The sequence below is a fragment of the Vulpes lagopus genome, chromosome 24 (assembly GCF_018345385.1).
Source record: "Vulpes lagopus strain Blue_001 chromosome 24, ASM1834538v1, whole genome shotgun sequence".
Taxonomy (NCBI): domain Eukaryota; kingdom Metazoa; phylum Chordata; class Mammalia; order Carnivora; family Canidae; genus Vulpes; species Vulpes lagopus.
This window is the reverse complement of record NC_054847.1, coordinates 10,415,176-10,430,409: the sequence shown is the minus strand read 5'-3', so window position 1 is coordinate 10,430,409 and position 15,234 is coordinate 10,415,176. Positions and strand designations below refer to the sequence as shown.

The following is a 15,234-nucleotide window of genomic DNA, read 5'->3' as shown; positions in this document are numbered from 1 at the left end:
ACTCACTTTGAAGAGTTTATACAAATCAATCAATGTGATACAGCAAATCCACAAATTGAAAGATAAAAATCATGATCATCTTGATAGATGTAGGAAAAGCATTTAACAAAATTCAACATCTCTTTATAACAAAAACTCTCAATGAAGTGGGGAGACACAATAAAGGCTTTATATAATAAACCCACAGTTAATATAATAATGAAAAGCTTTTCCCCCCATTAAACAATTTATCACAACACTACATCCACCATAATCAAAGTGATGCTGTTTATAGACATCATATAAACAGTTTTATTGAGAACTGCTATTAAAAACAAGTATTTACTTGACTTTTTTCCAATTGCTTCCACATTATAATGGCCAAGTTTATGTAACCAGTAATAAAGCTGCAAAAGCTCTTTTTTTTTTTTTAAGATTTTATTTATTTATTCATGAGAGACACAGAGAGAGAGAGGCAGAGACACAGGCAGAGGGAGAAGCAGGCTCCATGCAGGGAGCCCGACATGGGACTCAATCCCGGGACTCCAGGATAACATCCTGGTCAGAAGGTGAGCGCTAAACTGCTGAGCCACCCAGGGATCCACTTTTGTTTTTTTTGTTTGTTTGTTTTTAGTGCATTATCTCAAAATAATGTTTTTAAAAATGGCATTATCTCCAAAAGTATTATCGGCCAAAATACCTGACATCAGATTTTAATATTTCTAATTTTCTTGTTGAAAGGCAATACAAAAGCTCACTGGAGGGGCTCCTTAGTGGCTCAGTGGCTAAGCTCCTGCCTTCAGCTCAGGGTGTGGTCCCGGGGTCCTGAGATTGAGTTCTGCCATCAGGTTCTCCCCAGGGTGCCTGCTTCTCCCTCTGCCTGTGTCTCTGCCTCTTTCTGTGTGTCTCTTGTGAATAAATAAATAAAATCTTTAAAAAAAAAAAAAAGCTCAATAGAAAATTCACCTGACAACCTAGTTTCAACGCATTAACCAAGGGTCTGTCATGTGCAAGTAGGAGCTAGGGAAACAGGCAAAATGAAAATGTAGATTTAGAAGAGGTTATACTTCTAATGAGGTTAAATAAGAACTACAGTACTGAACTCAAGATATCTTCCTAAGGTGCTTCATTACTCCTATCCATAATCCTACGTATTTCTAAACAGGATACAGGAGTCTCAGCAGCGTTTATGTTTACTTAGGTTTAAGTAAGTCTTCTCTCCTCTACTCCCAGCTAGAATAGGACACTTCTCCACCACAACCCCCTGCTCCTAAGCCCTGGTCTCCAAGTCTCAGTTCAGCCCAAACCATGTTAACTAGACAGAAACAAGACTCAGGAAAGGAGTGGCTTATACACAAATAGGTCACACACAGGCTTCACTCACACCCAGCTTGCTACAAGCCCTCCCAATATAAACCCAAAAGGAACTAAAGAATGGCAGAGGGGAAGGGCTGGTTAAGATGTGCAGATGCCTGGCCCCCAGAAAAGGAGTTATGCCATCAGAAAAGTTAAAGAGACAGAGAAAGAGAAAATGGAGGAAAATAATAAAAAGAGGGAAAGGAGAGAAAAGCCAAGCTGCGTTCTCATCCCATCTCAGCTCTTACCTCCCTCTGCCTTCACAAAACAAACGCCCCCAACTCTGCCCACCTCCTACCCCAGAAGTTATTTCCAAGTGCTTCCTTTCCTTTAAAACATACTAATTTCCTCCCACCTTTGCTTGAGTCTTGCCTCAGGAATCACATTCCAAGAAGTGAAAATAAATACCAAATGGATGTAATTCATCATTTGTGAGTACTCCAGCCCTTGCCTTCTAGTAAAGCTTTACTGTAACTGTAGTCCATTTTTTTTTTTAATGATTAGGTTGCTTTTAGAAATTAGAGGTTTAGCTTATATCAAGAAACCTAATATTAAACTACTATTCACACTCACTGGGCAAGAACAGCTTTCACTTGTTAACATACCTTGCCCATCTAGCTTTACACTGAGACCCAGTAGCTGTGAGTAGTTGAAATAGGCACCCCAAGGATGTAAGGACAGGTTGCAACAATGACAAGAGCATCTCTATGAATGGGGACAGTTAATTAGGCTGCATAGGGGCTCATCAGGTTCCCCATCTTCCCTTAATATTTCAGGTGTTCTGTTTCCAGCTGGGAGTGACACAAAGAGATTACATAGTCTTTGCACCAGAATTCATCTACTAAAGTAGGCTAAAGGCTATTTACCGTAGCCTATAGTTGCACATTCAGTTCTTTTTTTTTTTTTAAGACTTTATTCATTTATTCATGAGAGACAGAGAGAGAGAGAGAGAGGCAGAAACACAGGCAGAGGACAAAGCAGGCTCCATGTAGGGAGCCTGACATGGGACTTGATCCTGGGTCTCCAGGATCCCGCCCTGGGCTGAAGGCAGCGCTAAACCACTGAGCCAACTAGGCTGCCCTCAGTTCTAATAAACTTAGTTTCCAAGTTCACGGCTAATCAGAATGACTACATTTCACAGAAAGCAAAGAACTCTATTCATCACCTGCTATTTGCTCAGAGCCTAAGGAGTTCCAGGGACTTTGAGACAGAGTACTGACCAATACAAGGTGATCCCTATTTTCCCTGCTCATATAGGGGAGAAAGATCAGACAGAAGAATAAATGAATAAAAATGATTATAAATAAAAGTACTGCAAAGTGTGCTAATTGCTAGCAAGGATATAAATATAGCTGAGGAGCCTGCATTTTCTGGGGATGTGAAAAGCAATTTCCTTTCCAAAGCTATGAAAATGTAGGAATAGGGATCCCTGAGTGGCACAGTGGTTTAGCGCCTGCCTTTGGCCCGGGGTGTGATCCTGGAGACCCAGGATCGAATCCCACATCGGGCTCCCTGCATGGAGCCTGCTTCTCCCTCCGCCTATGTCTCTGCCTCTCTCTCTCTCTCTCTCTCTGTGTGTGTGTGACTATCATAAATAAATAAAATTAAAAAAAAAAAGGAAATGTAGGAATAAAAATTCATAATTTAGGGGATCCCTGGGTGGCTCAGCGGTTTAGCGCCTGCCTTTGGCCCAGGGTGCAATCCTGGAGTCCCGGGATCGAGTCCCACGTCGGGCTACCGGCATGGAGCCTGCTTCTCCCTCCTCCTGTGTCTCTGCCTCTCTCTCTCTCTCTCTCTCTCTCTCTATCATGAATAAATAAATAAATAAATCTTTTTTAAAAAATTCATAATTTATTGACCCCTCAATATGCTCTAAAATTTACCTTAGAAAATAAATCTCAAGACGCTGGCTTATTATCACCTCTTTATTTTAAAATCCAAATGTCATTCCAATTGCCTAGAATAGAAACAGTAAATGGAGGCCTTAAGGGAGCATTTCTGTAAGTGGAAATTACCCAAAATGAGTCCCTGAGGAATGAGAGAAGGAAGCAGGACGCGGGCTGAAGAATATGCCCAGCTATTTCAAAACCTGGCCTAAAAAATAATAATAATAAAATAAAATAAAAAAATTAAAAAATTAAAAAAAAACCTGGCCTAAGATGAGCCCCATGCAAGCAAGGAAAATCACTTAGCACCCTGCTCCCTGGGACCTACAATCCTTACTAGTTACATTCTTAAGTTGCATTAAGGAACTTTTGTGGACTCACCCCAGCACAGAAACACCATGTGGAAAATTGGTTATGGGTTTGTTGTTGGTGGTGTTGTTTTTAGGAAAGTGGAGTATATTCCAAACAAGTAAGCAACAAATCAACTCCACTTAAACCGGCGATTGCCAGGTTAAAACATTAGCCTTGCTTTCTGCGGTGTCCAGACAAAACTACATCACATCAACCAATCTTCGAGGAATATAAAGTACATTGTCAGAGTTACCTAATCTTCTCAAGTGTGCTAAACACAATAACCTAATGTTAAAACCTATGGACTTTAAGGTACACTTGACTATAAATCTGACCCATGCAGAAAATAATCTGAATTTCCATCAAGAAATCTGTAAGCACTAAATGATGGAACAAAAAAAGAATCCAGACTTCATCTGTACCCCAGAGGGGGAAAAGAACAGCTTTGAATTGTCACTTTGGGGGGGGGGGACCCTACATTCCTTTAGATTCAAATGTAATCTCCCCAAATTTAACTCCAAACTTTTTGTTGACACTTGTTTGGCTTTGCTTTCTCTGCCAAAATTATTCACAGACTGAAGCCTCCAGATCTGCTGTCTGCTACTGCATCTCCACTTCTTCCCAAACATTTTATAAAGGCTGGACTACCACTAGTTAGGAAGTTGTATCTGAAAGCTTCCGCCCGGCCTTTCTTTCTAAACACCTGTCACTGTAAATGAGGGGAGGGGAAGAGGACTTATAGTCTAGTCCTCTTGATGCAAACTGGAGGAATGACCACCAGAGAATTTTCCATCCATTTCCTCCCTTCACCCAGCTTTGGAACCACCAGAAAATTCTCATCAACCTCAAATTCTGGCATCCACCTGTGCTGCTCTTTCTGTCCCCATAGAGAACACCAGCCTCCGAGACAGCTTTGCAAAGATGAGCCTCCCCTCGGTCTCATCAGTCTGTGCCTAACAGCCTCTGGCTTCCCATCTCAAAAAAAAAAAAGTCAAAATCCCCAAAGTTCCTATAAAGCGCAAGCTCTGCATCATCTAGCCGGCCTGCGCCCCTTTAACTCTGCGGCCCCTTTAACTCTTTTACCCTTTGACTCCACTCCTCGCTCACACTTCAACCCTTATTTACTGCCTGGAACCCTCCTTCCCCTCCTCGAGGTTTGTTTGTTTGTTTGTTTGTTTTTTCCCAAGTGTTGTCTTCCCTTAACCCTCCACCTCCCGTGGAAAACTGTAAGCTTCCAACTCCCTAACCCCCTAACTTATTTATTTTATTTATTTATTTATTTATTTTAACCCCCTACTTATTTCACTCTCGTCCCCAACATAAGTGGCAGGAATGTAGGTTTCCTTAACTGCTGTGACCTCACGGTCTAAACGAGGGCAAGTCGGGCAGCAAAGAGCTCAGTAAACATTTACGAACGAAGAAGAGCCACTCACTTAACAGATACCTGCTGGGAACCGGCTCCAGGTCAGGTTTGTTAAGACAAGTAAGACGGGGGCACGGGCTCTACGGCACCCGGTGGAGCAATTCACGACCAAACGCGCGGGGCAGGGCTGCAGCTGGGCTGCCGCGGCAGGTCTGAGCGCGCCAAGCTCGGGCGGAGCAGGAGGCCGCGGCTCCCGCATCCCCGACCGCGCAGGGCGCAGGCGCGGCCCCGGGGCATCCCCGGACCCTCCCGGGGCCCGCGGGGCGACCCGTCCGGAGGCGCGACTTCCGGGAGACACGAGACACGTAGACGTCTCTGCCCTTCGGCCGCCGCCCGCTCCACCCCGCCCCCGGCCCCCCCTCGGCCCCCGGCCCGCGGCCCCCGGCCCGGCTCCGGCTCCCTCCCGCCCCCGCCCCCGCCCACCCGGCGCCCCCCCACCTGCTCCCGGCGTCCCGTTCGGCTCCGCACTGCGAGCGCGCGGGCGAGCAAACCCACGTGGGCTCGGGCGAGTCGGGCTGCGCCGCGGCGCTGGCCACGCCCCCCGGCTGGAGCCGGCTGCTGATTGGCTGCCCGGCGCTGGCCCGGGAGCCGCCCGGGAGCCGCCTGCGGCTGCGCCTCTAAAGGCGCTGCCAGTCGAGCCCTGCGCCGCCGCGTCCTGCTCTTCGCCGCCGCGCCGGCCGTCCCGGAGGCTCGCGACCCCGCCAGCATGTCTCAGGTAGAAGGCTTGCCGCGCCCGGGGCCGCGGGGGACGAGGCACCCCCAGGCACGGCTCCGCGGGCTCCCCGCCCTCCGGCCCCGCCGCGCCTGCTGGCCCCGCGCCCAGCGCCGACTCCCTGCGCGGAGCCCGGGAGCGGAACTTAGGGACGCGGACGCCGCTGCGCACCCGCAGCTGCTGCAAAGTTGCGGGTGGGGCGGGCCCGGCGGGGAAGCCGGATCAGGGGTCGGAGGGGAGGGTCCTGGGTGGAAAGACGATAGGTAGGAGAGCTCCGTGGACTGAAGGAGCGAGGGGACCAAGTTCTCCATCCGGGAGGTACTGCCCGGGCAGCAGTAGGGACGCCTTGCGGAGAGGAGAAGTAAGGAAGTAAGTCCTGGCTGACCGCTTGGAGGTCAGGGCACGTAGGGGCTGAGCGTGCAGCGGGCAGGAAGGGGAGGGCTTGGGGACAGATAACCCAGAGGCCTTTTCCCTTCTTCCAGCACAGCCGCTTTTTTTTCGGAGATGGAGTTGTGAGGCATGACCTCTGATCCGTCTCACCTCCCTCCAGTCCGAACAGTGGGATAGAGGTCAGCGCTGAACGCGCAGTCCCGGGGGCTGCTGACACCGCCGCCCCCAGACCCCGTGCCCCTCTCACCTGATTCGAACCCGCCGTGACCCCGGCCTGACCCAGGAGTGGTCAGGCAGTGACCACGCTGGTTCTTTTCAGGGAAGTTCATGCTAACTGCAGGCACTCCTGGCCTGCTTCCTTCACCACTGTGTTCCTAGCCCCCGGCACATGGTGCGGTGAGAGCGTCCAGGACCTAGTTGTCCATCAAATGAGTGAACCGATGTGCTTCCCCTCCTTGTTTTGCTGGATCTTTCTGCCTGCCCTGTTGGGAAGATAAGACACTGCTTTTCCTCACGGGCATGGCAGGAGCGCTGCCTTTCCCACGCGTCTCTCCCCATTACTCCTCTCCCTCATGTTTAGGCTGAGTTTGACAAAGCTGCCGAGGATGTTAAGCACCTCAAGACCAAGCCAGCAGATGATGAGATGTTGTTCATCTACAGCCACTACAAACAAGCAACTGTAGGTGACATAAACACAGGTATGCTGAGATGAGCTTGGGAAGGCCCCTACTCATCAAAGCAGGCCCAGCAGCCTTGATGAGTGCTAGTACTCTTAATCTGTGGGAACTGCACACTCAAAACCACCCAGAGTCCGACTCTTCAGGTGGGACATGGTAATGGCCCATGGGGTCCTCCCCCAAAGATCATGTTCCTGAATGGGGCTCATAGACCCTGCACTGTTCTTGGTGGCTCAGGTACCAGAATTCAAATCCTAGTTTTGGAAGGGCTTTACCAGTTATCACCAGCATTTTCTATCAGCTTGGGAGGAAGCAGAGACCCCAGCCTGGAAGAGATGTGGTCCAAGCTGTCAACTCTGTAGCAGCTCTGTTACTAGACAGAGCTTTGTAGCAACTCTGTTGTAGCAGCAAGTAGCAGCTCTGTTGAACCATACTACTTCCACCCCAGATAGGCAGGATCAAAGTCAGAGCACTTGGCAGCTGGGCCAAGTTCAGATATCAGGAGCAGAGAAGCAGCTGGCTTCCTGTGGCAGATCAGAAGCGTTTTTGCTGACCATGGTTCCTCCTGACTGTTTCTTCCATATTGAAAACTCTTGGAACAGATTTTGATGCATAGTTTAGACTACAGTATTCTGAATATAGTCTTTCCTGCTTTGGACAGTTTTTATTCTGCCTCCTAAATGCTTGAAACTCAGGTGTGTGCTGGGCAACAGCATGATGCAATCTATGCAGGGACTCAGAGGCAGTGGCCGTGGCAGCCTAGAAGGAGGTCACTCCACTCCTCTGTTCAGGAGGAGGGTGAGTATGGCCAGTTCCACTATACTTGGGGTGGGCAGTGGAGCAAGTGGGTGCCTGTGAGCCATCTGGAAGCAGGAATGGTGCCCAGAGCTAAGGATTATGAGCAGTGCCAAATCAAAGTTACCAGGAAGGGCTTAGCTGAGAGAGGCTTTGGGGCAAAGGTGAGTTCTATGTTGGGTTTATAAACTCTATATTCTCCTAAGGATGAGGAGAGATGAAGTGAGGGTGACCAGAGGGGCTGAGATGCTTTTCTGCCAAACAAGATTTTCCCAGACACTGGCCTCTGCCCTGCTTTTACATGATGAGTATGTGGACTGGCTTGGGGAAATCTGTCGCTTCCTGACTGGGAAAGCATCAGCTCATTCTAGGGCTGCACTGTCCAATACAGTCACTACTAGCCACATGTGGCTATCTAAATTTAAATTGAAAATAGTTAAGTAAAATCCAGAGCTCAGTCCTCAGTTGTACAAGCCACATATCAAGTGCCACAAGTGACCAGTGACCCTGAATTAGTGCAAATGTGCATTTCCATCATCACAGAAAGGGTGGTTGGAGTGTGCTCGCGCTTCCTAGATAATGACTCTGTAGGTGCCTTTTCAAGCATCCCTGGGAATGCTTCTCTGAAAGCACCTGGGGAGTCTTAATGTTTCTCAGACACCGTGGTCCAGGCCTCGGGCACTGAGATTGCTCCTCTTGCCCTTTTTTCTCAGCATGGCAGTAAAATAGGTCAGCAGGGAAGTAGTGAGTGTGTTCCCAGGTGCCACTGATGACAGGTCTTGAAGCATAAAATCATGATATAACCTAAAGAATACTTTGCCTTTGGGGCGGGGCGAGGGGACGCCCACAAATTAACAAGAATTAGACTAACAATTTGGTAGAAAAATGGGGCCAGGATATGAACAGACTGTTCACAGAAAGAGCCGCCAGAAAACTGATAGCAGTAACAACTGAAGGAGAGAAATTGGGTGGCTGAGAGCATGGGTGGGACGGAAGCTTTATGGTATTCCCTTTATAGCATTTGAATTTTAAGCCTTATGAAGGTTGTAGTATTTGTTTAAATGGAGAAATTTTGGAGTTATTTAACTTCTTTTTTTTTTAAGATTTTTATTTATTTATTCATGGTAGACATAGAGAAAGAGAGAGGCAGAAGGAGAAGCAGGCTCCATGCTGGGAGCCCGATGTGGGACTCGATCCTGGGACTCTAGGATTGCGCTCTGGGCCAAAGGCAGGCGCTAAACCACTGAGCCACCCAGGGATCCCCGGAGTTATTTAACTTTTAAGACAAAGACTGCCTAGAAATGAGAACAGTTTTCTCCCTGTTTCCTCTAGAGCTTAAATTTGGATTTCTGTACATCTGGGTTTCTGAAGGCAGAACCCACTGTTAGACCCACTTAACAGAGCCAGGGAGCAATAATGTTCTCCATTAGACCTTGAAGCAGATCTAATGTCTTTTCCTTCTCTTGTTTCAGAACGGCCTGGGATGTTGGATCTCAGAGGCAAGGCCAAGTGGGATGCCTGGAATCAGCTGAAAGGTAATTGTTCCTACCTAATCCATTTCCCTAGTCTGTGAAGCCCAGGGATAAAATATTCTCCCTTATGGAGTGTAAGGGATGAGGAGAGAAAACAGAGTGGATTAAGCACATGCTAGAAACCAGCCTGACCCGGCCAGAGTAGGAAAAAAAAACTGGGCCACCTACTTTTTCTCCTAATACCATGTCTACCTTCTCCAAGAGCACCATCTCTGAGCAGTGGTATCACCTGGAGAGGAGGGACTGGGGACCAGGTTACTTAAAAACAGACTGGGGTGGAGTGGGGGTGAAATAGTTGGCCTGGGCTTTATATGTATTCACAAGAAGGAGTGGTTTCCTGCCCATACCTTCCTCTTCTTCACAAGGCCTGACAGTGACCCCATCCCCACCCCCACCCCCCAGCTCAAGCAGCCCTCCCCAGCTCCTTTGCAACCAGAAAGGCACATAAAGGAAAGGAATGAGCTAATGTGTGGCAAGCTGTTGGCACATCGTAGGCCCCATGAATGGAGCTATTATATGCTAAGCAACAGCAGCCAAGAAGTATCCCAGCTCCGACTTCATCACGTGCCACCTGCGGCAGCGAGACCCAAAAGTTGGCACTGAAGTCCCTGCCAGCTTTTGTGTTCTCACTAGCTAGTTTCTGAATAAGTCCTCTGTCTTCCTGCAAATGAAAAACCCTTGGATTCAAAAAAGGCCAGAATACAATAAATACACTCCTAGGATTTGCAAGTAACTAGAACAGGAATGCCCATTTGACTGCCCATTGTCACTGGCCATTCGTACATCAGCGTCCAGGCACTCTGCAGTGCTTTAGAAAGCTCTCCGATCCCCAGTGTCTCTCCTCCACTGCAGAATCCAGGAAACTGGGTATTACTGCCTCTGAGGGACATGGTCTGTGCCCTTTGGACTGCAGTGTAAAAGTGAAGATCTGCCTCCTTTTCCTGCACGAGCCAGCTGCTTTTGCTCAGAGTTCTCAAAACTTTTCTCACAGCTTCTCTCCAGGGAGAATAGGGTGCCTGGCTTTTCTTTTTCACCACCAGCTTAAATCTCTGATAGAAAATCAGCCCCGAAGAGAGAGAGGTCAGAGTCAACCACAAGAGTCCACAGGACCAGTAAAGTCACTGCCGCTCCTCACTTTTAAGCTTTCCTACCTGTCTGGATTGTCCAGCCTTTCTTCCAGGGCTCAGGTTGACACTCACTCAGATTAGGAGACTCATGTGGCCAGCAGACCAATGACAGTCCTCAGGACAGCTGGACACACATAACGGGTTCAGTGCTTTATGGAGCATCCACTGTGGGCTGAACTCCTTAAGTATTTCAAGTTGAATCCTGGCCAAGTCTGTGAGGTGCAGGTAATAGAAACTCTACTTGGCAGGTGAGAAACTGGGCTTTAAGTCTGCTGTTTTTCTACCATGTTGCCTCCTCTATAAATAATCCTGTTGATCTCTTACAGGGACTTCCAAGGAAGATGCCATGAAAGCTTACGTCAACAAAGTAGAAGATCTAAAGAAAAAATACGGAATATAACGGCTGGATTTGGCTGCCAGCAGTGCATTTTGTCTAAACTGATCTAATGCCTTGTTTTTCTAATACTGTGGATGACATGAAATCATGCAAATAGCCGTTAACCTAGGTCCTGAAGACCATGCAGGACATGGCTCCAACAGAGTAGGGGCTGCCATGGTTACTGACCTGCACTGAGTAGTTTTTATCCAGAAATCAATTAAAGTTGCATTTGTTACTTTAAGTCTTTGGTAGTCTGGGTCCTTGAAATAGTTTACTCTGTTCTGATCGCTCTTCCTCACTTCCTTCTTCTAAAGATGGTGTCTGGAAGTGTTTGAGCTCACCCTCTACTCTGCAGGGGTGCAAGGCAGGTGACCTGCCTCTTCCAAGCCTGAAGCATACCTTTGGTGGAGAGGAAAAGGATTACAGAACTAGCCTTCCTTCCTCCTCCTTCCTTCCCCTTCCTCCCCCTTCCAGCCACTGACCAGGTGGGCTGGCTGAGACTTTAGGCCACAGGACTGCCAGCCCTCTGCTGGGGACATTGCTGACCTCAAGCTCTGAGGAAAGCAGAGTTGGCAAGTATTTGAGGTTTGTCTGAAGCCCCTCCACAGTTCCAGAGCAAAGGAGCAAGGCTAGAAGCCCCAGGCAAGAATGAACTGTGCATCTGCCATAGAGCATTCCCACAGTCCCAGGCCCATGGGCAGCCAGGCCATAGGCAGCTCAGCAGACCAAACCGAGTGGGGAGACAGGTGCTCAGCAGGGAGAGGGGAGATCAGGACCCAGGAGGCAAGGGTTTAAGGTCACACGAAGAGAGGCTAGAGCTTGACCCCTGTGTTGGGTGTAGGTTGTTGGAAAGTAATAAAGAGGCATGCCTGGGTGGCTCAGCGGTTGGGCACCTCCCTTCAGCCCATGGCGTGATCCTGGAGTCCTGGGATCAAGTTCCACATTGGGCTCCCTACATGGAGTCTGCTTCTCTCTTGGCCTACATCTCTGTCTCTCTCTCTCTCTGTCTCTCTCTCTGTCTCCCATGAATAAATAAAATCTTAAAAAAAAAAAAAAAAAAAAAAGACAGACAATTGGCAGGCCCTCCCTGCTAGATGTTCTACTCCAATCACTCCCACAGTCTTGGTGAGGAAGGAGATGCTGTTCCCATTATGCAGGTAAGGATGCAAGGCTGAAAAGGGGTCAAGGGAGAAGCTCCTTGAGGCCAGGCAGCTCTCTCTTCCCTCTGAAGCCCATGTCCTGGTCTTAGACCTAGTTCAGCCAGAAGAACATCAGAGTGCAGGGATGCATCAGAGTGCAGTGACTTGCCCAAGGCCACTCAGCTGGTGAGTAACCTAAGAGCCAGCATTCACACGCACATCTTCCTGGCTCAGTGCCTGCACCACACAAGGCAGCCTCACAGGCGTGTTCCATGCTGGAATGGGAGAAACCGGAACAGCAGGGAAGGGCAACTGGTATGGGTGGCGGCAGCATACCTTTGATGGAAAGTGGCACTGGATAGTGAGAAGTCTTGCCAATGAAGAGTACAGAATTTGGCGGTCCTCAAAGGTGCTGGTGGCTGCTGGGAAGTAGACGTGGTCAAAGGCATTCAGAGAATTGATCTGTGTCAGTGGATTCTGAGAATGGTGATCGCCCAGTGCCAGCCCAGCCTGCACATGGAAAATGATGCCCAGAAGTTCTGGTGTAGATGGGGGGGGGGTGGTGCTCCCAATGGGGTCAAGGTTCAAAACCGAGACATGTGACCCAAGTAAAGTGACTTCTTGAATAGTGATGTCATTTGATGGGAGTTAGCCTTCCCCAGACACTAATGTGAGCGGGCATACGAGGCAGAAGGCCCTCCATTCTGCTCTTCCCCCACCCCTCCACAGCACCAGCCTGCCAAGGCCGCAGAACACCCAGGCACCTCTGAGCCCAAGGGAGGCAGTAGAGACCAGAGTCACTCACCTATACTCCTATCTGGATTCTCCCCTTTGATCAGTTTCTGGCTGCTTCAGGGGTAAGCCAAAGGAAAAACCACCTTCAGTGAGTCCAGGGCGTGGTTCTCATCCAAACAGACCTGGCTCCGGAATCAGGCCTAGGGCGCCTCATGGGACAGCGGTGGTCAGTGTGAAATGACACTGAGAAAGTCCTGCCACAGAGTGGGTCCCTGGTGCATGACCCTTCCATCAGGATTTTTCTCCCGCAATTCCAAACCAACTCTTGTCCCTGGCAACATCCCTTGCCATGTCTGTCAGAGTCGAGGACCAGGCCCAGAAGCAAATGATCACTCCCTGTGGTGGCACTGGAGGGGGTGTGGGCAGGCCAAGAGCCCACCCAGTACTCTAGCTTGTGAAAGGAAGCCGGGCCCCGGCAGATGTGTGCTTGGGCTGCACAGCTGCTGGGCAGCATCAGAGAATGGGCCTCAGCCTCAGGGAGCCCTGATAGAGCCTGTACAGCCTGGCCGTCTACAGTTACAGGTGCTAGGACTGTGTCATGACTACTCCATGTTCCTTCTCCCCCCGTGGATGCAGGTGTGGATACAGATGGGACAACCACCATGGGACCAGAGAGGCCCATCTGCCCACAATAGGCACGGCCTCCAGTTTTTGGATGTCAGTTGCTGAGAACCTGCAGGGTGAGCCTCCCTCTCAGGTTCATTGCTTTGCTCGGTGAATTGAGTCCTGCAGTGCTTTGAAGTAGGTACTACACCTCAGTAGGCTCTGTGATGGGAATTCCTGGACCTGTTATTCAGATGGGGGGATTAAGACTTAGGTGATGTGAATGGATCCAGACCCAGGGCTCTCTGTCCAGGAAGGCCCTGCTTGTCCCCTTCTATCACATGGTCTCTCGTGACCACTGGCTGCCACTCAGCTTTGCATTGCCCCTGCCCATCCAATGACAAGGATGACCCTTGCCTCACTTGCCTCACCAGGCTTGCAGAAGGTGCTGGGAAACCCCTTACCCACGGTGCAAGTCTTCCTGAGGAGGGGCTCAGGGAAGCAGATCACATCTCCCAGGCTGGGGAGGGGGTGCAGGGGGACCAATGAGCCAATACTTTTCTAGTCCTCTCAGGTGATTCTGAGCCTCTGCTGGGTTTGTAAGCACCTCCCCCGCCTCCACATACACATACTGTAAAGTAGTAGTACTGGTTTCTCCGAAAGTAAGAAGCTGTGGTGTTCTGAGAACACGTCACCAGTAGCCTCGGGCCAGGCCTGCTCCGCTGGCTGCTGCAGAAGTCCACGTACAGCCCAGGGACGCTTCACATGCAGGCTGTCATTCGGAAACCAATGAGACAGGCAGTGGGGAGCAGGGCAGGGCACCAGTCTTCACCCTCTCCCCTGTGAGGCAGCCGCAGTACCCCCTGTCGTACTGCTTACCTTCAATCTGCCTTTGGTGATGGACCTCCCTGTGAATCCCACTGTGGTCTCTCAGGGGCTGGATCACAGATTTTCTTGGAGACACACTTTCTTCATCTAGAAAATGGTTGATAAAATGGGTAAAGAACTTCACCTAATGCCTGGCAAACAACTTCTAGAGGCCCAGGGGCCTTCCCTAGTGTGCATCCTCACTCTTGATACTTCCTTCCCCGCCATCCAAACAGGTCCTGGCCTGCTGCTGCCCACCTTGACCATGCTTCAGTAGGTAAGAAGTCAGCTGTACAAATAAGTGTGGGTTGTCATAGAATGTTCTCTCTGCGCAAGAGTAACTCCAAGAACCAAAAGCTTTGGAGAATCACTGCTGTAGATGAGAGCCAGTAGGGGACTTGGCTCAGCCCCTGCCTGAGTTACATAGGTCACCTCTGTAAGCCTCAGTTTCTTCATCAGTAAAATGAGGTTGAGCTGAAGGCCATTGCCCAGGGTAGGGAGGAAGGAAAGCCAGAGGAGGGGAATATGAAGTCCCCGGAAATGGCCGACTTGATGGGAGCCAGTCTGGGAAGTTGTGAGGGGGTGGTTTAAGTAGCCAGATGACTAAAGGTATTTAAACTTAGATTACAGATGTCGGGAGTTGAGGACGAGCCAGGAAAAATAACCAGCAGAGGTTGGCTTTCATAGAGCTGTGCCTTGGGGGCCTGGGTCAAGGCAAGACGCCTCTGCCCTTGGCAGCTCCCAAGGAAGATATCAGAATGTTTCCTCTTATTTATTTGTACAATTGTACATGATCTCTCTTTTGAAAGAACACAGAATAGCTAAGAACAGACCGCAAAATAAGCAAAACTCTTTCAGGAGCCTGGGGTTTGATGATCATTCAGATGCCACCTTTGTCCTGAAAGGGCTGGAAACTGCAAACTGTAAGGCAACAGAATGCCCTCTCTGCAGTCATCCAAACAGAGAATCCGTCCTCTCTGCTTTACAACATCCCTGGCATGGATACAACTCAACCCCTGGAAGACCAGAAATTAGTTAACCAATAGCTTTTTCTTATGTTTTATGATTTTTCTTTCTTTCTTTTCTTTTTTTTTATTTGAGAGAGTGAGAGAGAGCACAAGGATGGGGGGCAGAGGGAGAAGCAGGCTCCCCACTGAGCAGGGAACCTGACGAGGGGCACCATCGCAGGACCCCAGGATCATGACCTGAGCCAAAGTCAGACACTTACCCCACTGAGCCACCCTGTTTGAAACAGGCATCCCTGTTTCATGGTTTTTCTAAGT

General features: G+C 49.4%; 2 protein-coding genes across 5 annotated transcripts in view; one reads left to right on the top strand and one right to left on the bottom strand.

Moving 5' to 3' along the window:
• Positions 1-5,519, bottom strand: part of C24H2orf76 (chromosome 24 C2orf76 homolog) — a 54,975-nt gene extending 49,456 nt beyond the window's left edge. Inside the window, exon 1 of one of the 4 annotated variants that reach the window (XM_041739883.1) lies at positions 5,434-5,519. The gene's annotated coding sequence lies outside the window, so the exon portion shown is untranslated. Of the gene's footprint in view, positions 1-5,005; positions 5,410-5,433 lie in introns of those variants that run through there. The other 3 variants (XM_041739885.1, XM_041739882.1, XM_041739884.1) reach the window with 3 other exon arrangements.
• A 39-nt stretch (positions 5,520-5,558) lies between these two features.
• DBI (diazepam binding inhibitor, acyl-CoA binding protein) lies at positions 5,559-10,848 on the top strand. Its single transcript, XM_041739886.1, has 4 exons — positions 5,559-5,710; positions 6,678-6,795; positions 9,042-9,104; positions 10,555-10,848. The coding sequence occupies exons 1-4, from the start codon at positions 5,702-5,704 to the stop codon at positions 10,626-10,628; spliced, it is 264 nt and encodes an 87-aa protein (XP_041595820.1). The 5' UTR covers positions 5,559-5,701; the 3' UTR covers positions 10,629-10,848.
• Positions 10,849-15,234: the final 4,386 nt, after the last annotated feature.